The sequence below is a fragment of the Pteropus medius genome, unplaced genomic scaffold, assembly GCF_902729225.1.
Source record: "Pteropus medius unplaced genomic scaffold, Ma_sr-lr_union100, whole genome shotgun sequence".
Classification (NCBI taxonomy): domain Eukaryota; kingdom Metazoa; phylum Chordata; class Mammalia; order Chiroptera; family Pteropodidae; genus Pteropus; species Pteropus medius.
Genome location: NW_024355597.1, coordinates 1 through 10444, shown reverse-complemented (window position 1 = coordinate 10444; position 10444 = coordinate 1). Strand labels below are relative to the sequence as shown.

Genomic DNA, 10444 nt, shown 5'->3' with positions numbered 1-10444 from the left:
TTCTGAAGAAGGTTCTGCTATGTCGAGGTGAACACAGGCTGATGAGTGATTTCACCAACAGCTCAGTTTAAAGTTTGTCAAAGTCCATGATTCCTGAGACAGCACAGAGCCTCAGCCACTCATCACTGAGAAACACAGTACAGTGCAGAGAAGATGCTCAGTGTCACTGATCGCTAGGGAACTGCAAGTCAAAACTGAAGCGAGATGTCGCATTGCCCAGACTAGAAAGGCTGTGAGAAAAATGAGAATTAAGAAGTTTTTGTGAAGATGAGGAGAAATTGGAACCATAACTTATTGTTGGCAGAAGTTTAACAGTGCAGCTAAATTAGAAAACTTCAGATGGGTCCTCAAGAAATTTAATGTATAGTTACCAAAGGACTCAGCAATCACAATCTCAGGTGTCTAGTCAAGAAATAAGAACAAATATACACAAAAACAAAGTCAAAAGCCTGTACATATAAGTTTCTAGCACATACACAAATGTTCCTAGCAGATATATGCATAACAGACACAAGATGAAAAATAATCTAATGTCCAACAGTGGATAAATGGGTAGTGAACAGGATGGTGTCCAAATAATGGAATATTGTATGTCACAAAAAAAATAGATGACTCGCCCATGGGAACAACAGTAGATCTCAGAAATACTTTCAAAAGAACAAACAAATAAAAGTCACAAAAGTCCACCTATTCTCTGGTTCCATCTATATGAAACGGCCAGAATAGGCAAATGTATTGAGACAGAAAGTGGATCAGTTGTTATCAAGGGTAGAGTAGAAATCTGATGAGGACTGATGCAGATGCGTGCGGACTTCCTCTAGGGATAATGGAAATGTTCTAAAGTTAGATTTGGGGGATGGTTTCCCAGCCTTGTGAATATTCTAAACACTAAGTTGTACATTTTAAATGGATGCAATTTATGGCATGCAAATTACTGCTCAAGAAACATATATATATAAAATAAACTATGATAAGGATTAACTCTCATTGACCCTTTAAAGTGTGTCTGTGCTCAGACAGTCAGACATGGACACTATTGTCTGGCCACAGTCACCCTCTCTATTTGTCAGAGGCAGTCGTGGGGGTGATCAGGGAAACACGGGCAGGTTTTTGTCTCAGATCCTCATGGGGCTGGAGCACTGTGTCATTCTTAATGCTATAGTCCCAAGCTGAACAGTAATACTCAGCCTCGTCCTCAGGCTGGAGGCCCGTGATGCTCAGATAGGCCGTGTTGCCAGACCTGGAGCCGGAGAACCGATCTGGGACCCCTGAGGGCCGAGAAGTCCCGAGCATCACAGTTTTGGGGGCAGCACCAGGAATCTGCTGGTACCAGCCTGCACCATAGCTTCCAACGTTGTTGCTGTTTCCGGTGCAGGACAAGGTGACCTTCTGTCCCACAGACCCCGACACCGAGGCTTCCTGCCTCAGGCCAGACTGCGCCCAGGTCCCTGGAACAGAGGAGCAGAGACGCAGAGAGTGAGACGGGGGCCACTGTGCGCAGCGTGTGCTGATAAAGTGAGACAACGTGTAGCCCCCACCAGTCACCTGAGCAGTGAGCGAGGAGCGTGAGGAGGAGAGGGGTCCAGGCCATGGCGGAGACGCCCCAGACTCTGCTTCTGAGCCCCGCAAGCGAGAAAACTGCACAGAGTCCCTCTTCTCTTCTCCCCTCATGTAGGGCAGACAGGAACCCCTCATGCAAATTGCTCCTCCCCCTGGTGTCTCTGGGGCTAAATTTGGTGAAAGCTGAGGAGAGGGTGGGGCTGGGGGGACACTCTCCTGGGGCCCTCGGCCTCACAGCTGCTGGTCCCAGTGAGCACAGAGCAGAGGGACTAGGCAGGGCTCCAGGCTGGTTTCCCAGCTGAGGTCCCCAACAGACCTTCAGGGACAGACCCACAGCGCCCTCTGCTGTCCCAGAGACCTGATTCACTTATGCCTGGGCTGGGTGGTGGTGGCTGAGCAGAGAGAGAGAGAGAGACAGACAGACAGACAGACAGACAGACAGACAGACAATCTGGACACCAGCGCTGCCTAGCACACGGCCCACCACGCGGGGCAGAGGCTTTTTATTACGCAGCAGGAGTCCCCACACCTCACTCCTCACTTCACACGCATGGCGTCTTCGGCATGAGGTCATCTTTTGCTCCTTCTACCTTTTAAATCATGATGTTCTTGGGGCCATACGTGAGTGACCCTCAGAGATCACTTGTCCTGAGCCTAGTGAGCAGAAGGGCAGAGGACACGTACACCCCGTCACACCCTGTGGCTGAAGGCCTGCGCGGACCGGCCCCTCTCTCCCACTCCCCACAGGCCGCTCCCCAGCACAGAGGTCAGTGTCCATCACTCTCTGCACATACCCTGATCTTCATCCTGAAGGGGCAGATCCATTTAAGAAACGACTGGGAAATTCTTCAAGAAGAGACCTTGTTACTTAGAAGAGAGACGGATCCCTTTGCTGCTCTTCCACCCGGAGGAAGGTGATCAAGGGCACCAGCCTCCCCACCCCCCACCCCAGGGAGCAGCCAGGAACCCACAGCCCAGACCGTGGACACCAGAGAGAAGGGGTCTCCACACAAGATGCAGGCTGTGCTTCAGGATGGGGTTGGAAGTTTGGGCAAGTGCTGAGGGGTTGACGTTGCAAGTAAAGGAACAAAGGGGTGACACCCAGTGCCAGATTCCTCACCTGAGCCAGCTCCTCACAGTCCACAAATTCTTTAAACTACTTTCCAGATCCTTCTGTGGTACTCGCTATGTGCTTGATATTATTCTACTTGCTTCGTGAACATTAACATGATTATTTAAACCAGTGATCGAATCCACAATGTAGTTACAATGGCCTTAATAAACTGCAGTCAACAGAAAACACATTTATGTAGCCAAGCTTTTGCCTTTGAACTTCAGACTTCTGTACTCCATTCCTGTTAGTACTTCATGGTTTCGACAAAATGGCTCCCCGACAACATCAGCTCGATTTCCCTAACGCTGAATCAGAACAAAACTCACAGGATGTCCATGGCCTTGACAGTGTTGGTCACTGCTGCGGCATTCAATTCCCGGTGAGTGATGACACTTAGTACCTAATAAAAAGTATCTTGGAAACAATAGTGTCTTCTAAAGCAAAACCAAAACACATAAAATATGTGCTTTATAAGAAATAACTCATTAATATGATGACTCGATATTAAAAAAAAATCTTTCCACCCTCCACGACATATGGGTGAAGCACTGTGAAGACACTAGGACAGAGTTACAGTTAATGCGTTGTGATCGCACACCCTGACCCAGGCACACACGTGGAGTCACCCGAGAGACACCCCCACACCTGACCAAGCATGCAGCAAACCTCTTCCTATATATTCTAGAACAAAATCCTCTCTGCCTCTGCCCTCTTCTCTCAGCCCCGCTCTGTGGGGCCCAGGCCCCGCCTCCGTCATCCTGCCCTGGATCAGGACAGCGTAAGTTCTAAATAATGAAATGTTTCTCTTCTAGATTGTGCTTGGAATGACATGTCTAAAAACTCACTGCCGACCCTGCCTTCAGTCACATTGACCTACAGAAATACGCTGGTAAAAGTATATTGCTTTTTGTCTTAATTACTCTATGAAGAGCCAGGCTTTCAAGCACACAGTGACATGCAGAGATGCTGATCAGTAAATTAATAGATATAGATACAAAACTCCTCTTAAATGAGAGATTTTTATGTATTAAAAACACAATTTTCTACATAATAGCAGTTGGACCCCGTGCGGTCATTCTGAAAATTCTATGATGACCGGTGGCAGTGGTTATGTGGTGACGGACATCTGGCCTTCCGTTGTAACTGTCACCTGTGAGGCAAGAGGTTAAAATGTGGTAGAAGTTGAGAGCCCTCAGCTTCCTAGCTGGAGTCCAACAAGATTGGAATGTGAGTTGCTGCTCCACAGACAGATTCATATGAATCTTCTGAATGCCGTCACGACAAATGGGTGATTATTTTTTTCTTGAAATATCAATTTCTCTTCTATTTTTCACTCTCCAATTTGTCAAACAAAATTTCCCTCTTCTTTCTCTCCTTCTCGTTCGAGTGCAGATGTGCACCCATGAGAATGTGCGCTGTGTGCGTCCACGCTGTGTCCTGTGGGTGGGAGCAGAGCTGTAACACCATGAAGTCTGACCCCAGGAGCATCCACGGTGGCAGCAGCAGGCTGGCAGCTGTGTGGTGGGGCTTTGCTGAGAAGCAGCACTTCCTCCTGGGATTAAGAACGTCCTGGTCACCGACCTGAAGGGGCAGAGACGGCGTCCAGTACAAGTCCATGCGTTTGCACAGGTGCACTCTGAGCCTGCTGTGCGGCCTTGACGTGTCCATGATTTCCATCTGGGTTTCGGTATTTACAGAGAGAACCCAAAAAGTGTGGCTTAATGTGACCCTCCCAGCGTTCTCTTCTGTGATCTCAGGTGGTCTCAGAGCAGGAGGACACGGAGCACGTTCTGGACTTCCTCACCGGCCGAGGGAGACACGCAGATGAGACGGGGGGCAGCCCTGCTGCTGTCAGGCTGAGCTCCCACAGGACTCCAGGCTCCTGGAGGGAATGGGGATTGTGGCTTTGGTAGAAAAAGGAGCTGATTCTCCAGAATAGGAAAAATATGTTTGTACAGCACCTGGAAGTGACTGAGCTCCCTCTCGTTGGTGTAGGGCTGTGCGCTTGGGGTGGGGGTGTCCTGTGTAATTCTGTGTGGTGTGATTGTGAGTGTGCACTTATGAGGTGCATGTGTGAGACTGTGTGTCCCCCCAGGAGTTATTTTCCACTTACACGACACAGATGTCAGTGTGAACCCGCTGAAATCACTTCCATCACAGCTGCACACTCTCTACCCATTAACTCAGAGAACCCGCAGCCCAGCTCCACCTGCAGGTTTGTTTATTATTCTGGTTCATCAGATGGAAACACCGAGGCGCTCAGGTTCATGGCCCAGCTCTCAGGTTCCCAAGTAGAAGAGCCAATTCTGATGCTCTGAGCTACTGACCTGCATGTGTCACTCATCTACGGGGTCACTATTCACTGTGCAAGGGTCAAGCGCATGGGAAGCCACGACATCGTCCCTGTGCTTTACGTGGAGCAGGAATTCTTGGACCTCCAGGGAGCCCAGGGCGATGGAGCAGGAGACCGGCCACGTGCGAGACCCGGCCAGCTGTGGCGGGATCTCTGCCGGAAGTCCGCGCGGCCCTGAGTGCACAGCACGTGCAGGCGAGAGGACTTGTGCCGTGGAGGAGGGAGGTGTGTGACGTGCTGGGTGTTCCCTCCACAGCGTACAGATGAAGAGGCCGGCTGGCCCCTCCATGGCCTTCGAAAGCACCGTGTCCAAAACATCCATGGAGTTTTAAGACCTGTCAGGAATTACCTGAGAGACAAGAGGAGAGAGAGGCTTCCATCCTCGATGCAACTGGCCCGTCCACCCCACCTGGTGACACTTCAGAGACTGGACTGTTTCCTCGGGCGTCTCCCCTTCCCCAGTCTTCTCCATCTCTTCTTCTGTGTTTGTGGGGGGAGAGGAGGGGATTATTATAAACTGACTTGTTTCTCCCCAGTCCGATCGCAAAATCGATGCTGCAGGAGGCCGTAGCACAGATGTTTTGTTGTTTCGCATCCTCCTGGCACAGGACTGGGCTGTGCGTTCTCCAGCCCGACAAGCGTGTCGTGATGTAGTACTTGGAGCTCATCAGAAATCGAAATAAAAAAGTGACTTAAGAGAATTATCACGGTGACCCCAAATAACAGCTCACGATTAAAAGTGGTTTCAAATGGATGAAGCTCTGAGCTCGACCTCAGGTCTGATGTGCAGAAACTGTGCGTGACCTCCCTGCGCAGACCTGTGCCACCTGGCATTTCTGAACAGGACCTTTTCTTCCCCTTTTCCTTTCTTTTTGGGCCATGTTAATGAAGGCCGATAGGTCCGTGACAGGAGGGGGAAGTTCTGTGAACAGGCGGCCTTGGGTGACAGAGAGGAGTGGGTGTGGACTCCTAAGGAGTTTAGGGGGTCCCTTCACTGTGCAGCTGAACATGCTGAATGTAAATACGGGCGCTGAGCCTCTAACCATGACGACCGCTCCTTCTACAACAGGGGACAGAGAAGTCCCTCTGCGAGGCCTGACTTCGGCCTGGATGTCACCCTGCTTAGGTTCCAGGGGTGCCCCATGGTGAGGCAATGTCCCTGGGATTCCAAAGGGAAGTCACAGGCAAGAGACAGCAGCCTGAGGGATGGAAGGACGGCCAGAAATGGGGCTTTTAGAAGATAAGGTCAGAGTTCCCAGGGCCCCCGTTGACGTTTTAGATGTGAACTGATGGATTCAGAAGCCATCAGGGAACTTCCGCAGGTGCCTAAGGAGCCTGAGGACCTTCTAGGGGTCCCCGCCTCCACGTGTGGGTTCCAGCTGCACCGCGTGCACGGTCTCCTCACCTGCAGTAACCTGCCCACTGGTGATCATGGTCAGGGACGGTCCTGGAGTCTGAGCAGTCACAGAGGGGTCTCCTTTCCCCGGGGAGCAGGGCCAGGGGATGTCAGTGAGGGCTGGCACAGGGCTGCAGTTGACAAAGGTGCCAATTTCGTCTCATGGACTGGTTCATCTTTCACCCAGGTGAGCACCGGGATGAGTTTAACTTATTGGAACTCCTGGCATCTGTGGGACTCTGAGATCAATGGATGACAAAGCTTTATATTCCAACCCCACGGATGCAGTTTCTTCACAGTTTTGCCCCCCGCCCCACCCCGCTATTTGATGAAATACAGGTAGAGCATTTCCCATATGGTAAAGAAAAGAGCAACCAAGAGGGAGAAATTGTGAAATCTTCCAGAGACAGGTAAAGAAAAAGACAAGTGAGAACCACCTTTCCTTCATAATAAGTGGAACAATAAATAGGGAGATAGTTCAAAAAGTAGATCTCATTGTCACATGTAAATTATATTTAGAAATGAGAGAATACAAAACCACTTACTACATTTTGCTTAAATTGGTTTATACACAAATACACAAAATAAAAATGGCATTGGAGAATATGAAAAGTTAAAAAAAAATGAACTCATTAAAAATAGATAAAGTGCACTTTTCTTAGGAAGATTAAAGAATCGATTCCACTAAAAAAAATGAACAAGGAGACCAAATCCTTAGAAATAACACCATACATTATTATAAAACTATTTCACATGTCAAAAAAAAATCATAACACAACATGGGACATAACAAACCTTTAGAGGTTCCAAATATTTAGGTCATATATATATTTTGATATTGAGAAAAATGGAATAATTCCTAATTCTTGTAGGAGATGGGTAGAACAGTGATATCTACACCTGACAAGTAAAATACATTAAAGGAAATTACAGAGCAATTCTACAAAACATTGATACAGATGTTCTAAATCCAATATTCACAGAGATGTGTCAGTATCAGATTACTAAGAGGATGGAACATACCACATGTGATTTATTCCAGGTATAGAGGTTGGGCTCCATATTGATCAACCTTTAATATTATAGATCATATCAATAGATCATAGATTAAATGACATGATCTCGAAGGACCCTGGAAGAGTCTTTCACCAAATTTGAATTCCTAATAAATCACACACAAATAGACACAGAGAGGTACATTTATGATATGGTAATTCCCACTGTCTGCCACGCACACATGACTTAGTCCTACAGCCAGCACCTGAGCTAATGGGGCGGGGAGGAGGACATTTCCACGGAGACCAGGAGTGGGTCAGTGTGACTTTAGCTCTATTATTATCCATCACCATTATGCAAGTATCACAATGCAATTGAACAAGAAGAAATGGATGGTTAGGTCTTTGCATCCATGGGCGTGGACACGAGCGCATTCCCAAAGCCCCAAATGGATGCTGCAGCCTGAGACACTCTGGGGCCAGGACAGAAGACACCTCTCTGTGAGCACAGAGAACAGGCATCCCTGTATCCCCCGCTGATGGGGAGCTGGCCTTTGTCTTCTTGAGACCTTTTGCTTCTGTGATGACTTTGAGGACACAAGGGAGATGAGGAGCCTTCACTCCCAGGCAGTGACCCTGGATGAACCTGGGCCCATGGAGGCAGCAGCAGAAGTAGAAGGAGCAGAAGCCACAGATGCAGCCTGAGCGGGCGCTGCTGGGTGTTCCCACTCCTGGCAGATGAAAAAGGGGTCCTGGTCTCAGTTCTCCACAGGCCTGAGCTCTGTGTGAACACCGAGGCTGCTGTCACAGAGGTGCACTGAGTATCAGCATCGTCCTAAGACACCAGCCCAGTGATGATTAAGGAGCTGGAGGTGCCAGATCTGAATCAGGTAATCAGACAGGACCCTGAAGGTCGACTCCTATAATGATAAACGCAGGATTAGGAGCCCATTCCGGGCAGTACTTGCTACAGGGACCCGTACTTGACATGATTGATATTTCCTGATTCAGATGGGGCTGGATTCTGTGTACCTAGTTGTGCACTAACCTGTCACAGAATCTGTCCCTAGAGCAGCCAAACCTTGGTCCCCAGAAATTGCTCAACTTGAGAAAATTACTCAATCTGTTGCCAACAAGGACAGGCTTGGGGGCAGAATTCACAGGATGTGGACACATTCTCTAGACAACATTTCCCTGGGGTGGTTCTCAACCTTCACTTTTAGGTCGAACACTCAAAGAAGGCGTATGGCTGTCTGGTCGGAGCAGTGGGGTCGGCTCAGGGAAGCCCCACTGCGCAGGAAACAGCAGGTTCTTGTCTCACTTCCCCACAGGCCTGGAGCACTGTGTGACCACTGAGACTGCTGTCATATGTCTGGCAGTAATAATCGGCCTCGTCCGCAGCCTGGAGCCCACGGATGGTCAGGGAGGCTGAGTTGCCAGACTTGGAGCCAGAGAATCGGTCGGGGACCCCCGAGTCTCGATTGCTATCATCATAGATGAGGCGTTTGGGGGCTTTTCCCGGGAGCTGCTGGAACCACTGCACACCGTATCTTCCGAAGTTGGAGCTGCTTCCAGTGCAGGAGATGGTGACACTCTGTCCCGGGGCCCCAGACACTGAGGACGGCTGGGTCAGCACAGACTGGGCCCAGGAGCCTGGAAGAGGGAGAGACACAGAGATGGTGATGCTGGGGCTAGAGACATGAGGAGCGAGTAGGGCCCCATGTTTCCTCCCAGACTCCCCTCCACTATCCCTGTATCCGGTCACCTGTGCAGTGAGCGAGGAGGGTGAGGAGGAGAGGGGACCAGGCCATGGTGGAGATGATCACCGCGTCCTGCCCTCTGTGTCCCCACAGCTGAAGCAGAGCTTCCCCCAAGTCTCTCCCTCCCCTCTTCAAGCTCTGACAGAGGGAGGATCCACTCATGCAAATGAGACTCTCAGCTTTCTCATCCCACTCTGGGCCCCGGGGTCAGGCCCCTCTGCCTGGGAGTTAAGGGGTGGGCAAAGGCGGAACTGTGTGGGACGTGGGGGTTGGGGAGGTCACAGCTGTGAGGCCTATGTAGAGGGCACCAAACAGTGCCATGTGGCTGGTCCCAGCTCTATTAACTCCCAGACCTTCAGAAACAGGTCCTGTGTGCCTCCTGCTGTTCAAGTACAGACACACCATGCTGTGACTTGTTGACCAGAGCTCATCTGAAATAACTCCTGCCTCCCCTTTAATCTGTTCACTGCCTTTAAGGGCCAGGACCCGTGTCCCCTTATGTGGCCTCCGCATCACTTCGGAGCACCTTTAGGCTTCAGTCGGACTCCTCAGGGTGACTGTCCCTGACTACCTTGGCTGTTCAGTGGTCAGGACTGGAGTCGTGTCTCACACAAAGTCCTCTCAGATCAAGATCAAGTCCAGAGCAGTGACCGTCCCCACGGAGGCATGTCCCCTTCTGTGCAGGATGCAGGTTCAGTCACCGCGTGTCCCCCTCCCATGTGCCCAGAGCTCTCTGACCTGTGGATCGCCCACCGCCCTGAGGAGCAGGGGCTCTTCTCTCCGGGGCTGGGAGGGGGTGGGGAGGACGCCCTTCCGTGCATCCCTCGTAGACGATGCTGTGTAAGTCCTTGTCGTCTGTATTTCCTCCCGCTCAACAAGTTCTCCACTTCTGGGAGCAGAGATTCCCACCTAGGAGTCTGTCCTCAAGCACCAAGTCACATGTCTGCAGGTGCCACGGCTGAGTGACATTGTTTGTGACATTTACCTAAGTCCATTAAGGACAAATGTGCAGAAAGTTCTAGGATGTAATGACTTAAATATTAAATTTGCTGTGATAGATATTGATTAAAGAATTCACATACTAGTCACTTTGTGCCCACCTGTGCACTAAAATAGGATGTATGTCGTTTTACATAAAATTCACCTCAATAAAATAGATTTTAAAAAGAAATGATAATGTCATTCTGAAGATGAAAGTACAATCAGAAGTGCATTTTTTTTAAAAAAAAATCTGTGCTTATTGCAGAGAGACGTTGATGGAAATTC

The 10444-nt window shown here is 49.7% G+C and overlaps 2 gene segments (V, D, J or C); both read right to left on the bottom strand.

The window, feature by feature from the left end:
• Positions 1-1059: 1059 nt before the first annotated feature.
• On the bottom strand, positions 1060-1855 carry LOC120599862 (immunoglobulin lambda variable 1-40-like). The segment is given in 2 exon segments: positions 1060-1448; positions 1546-1855. Coding segments are annotated over 2 exon segments (435 nt in total).
• A 6839-nt stretch (positions 1856-8694) lies between these two features.
• On the bottom strand, positions 8695-9345 carry LOC120599863 (immunoglobulin lambda variable 1-40-like). The segment is given in 2 exon segments: positions 8695-9071; positions 9184-9345. Coding segments are annotated over 2 exon segments (534 nt in total).
• Between the last annotated feature and the right edge of the window lie 1099 nt (positions 9346-10444).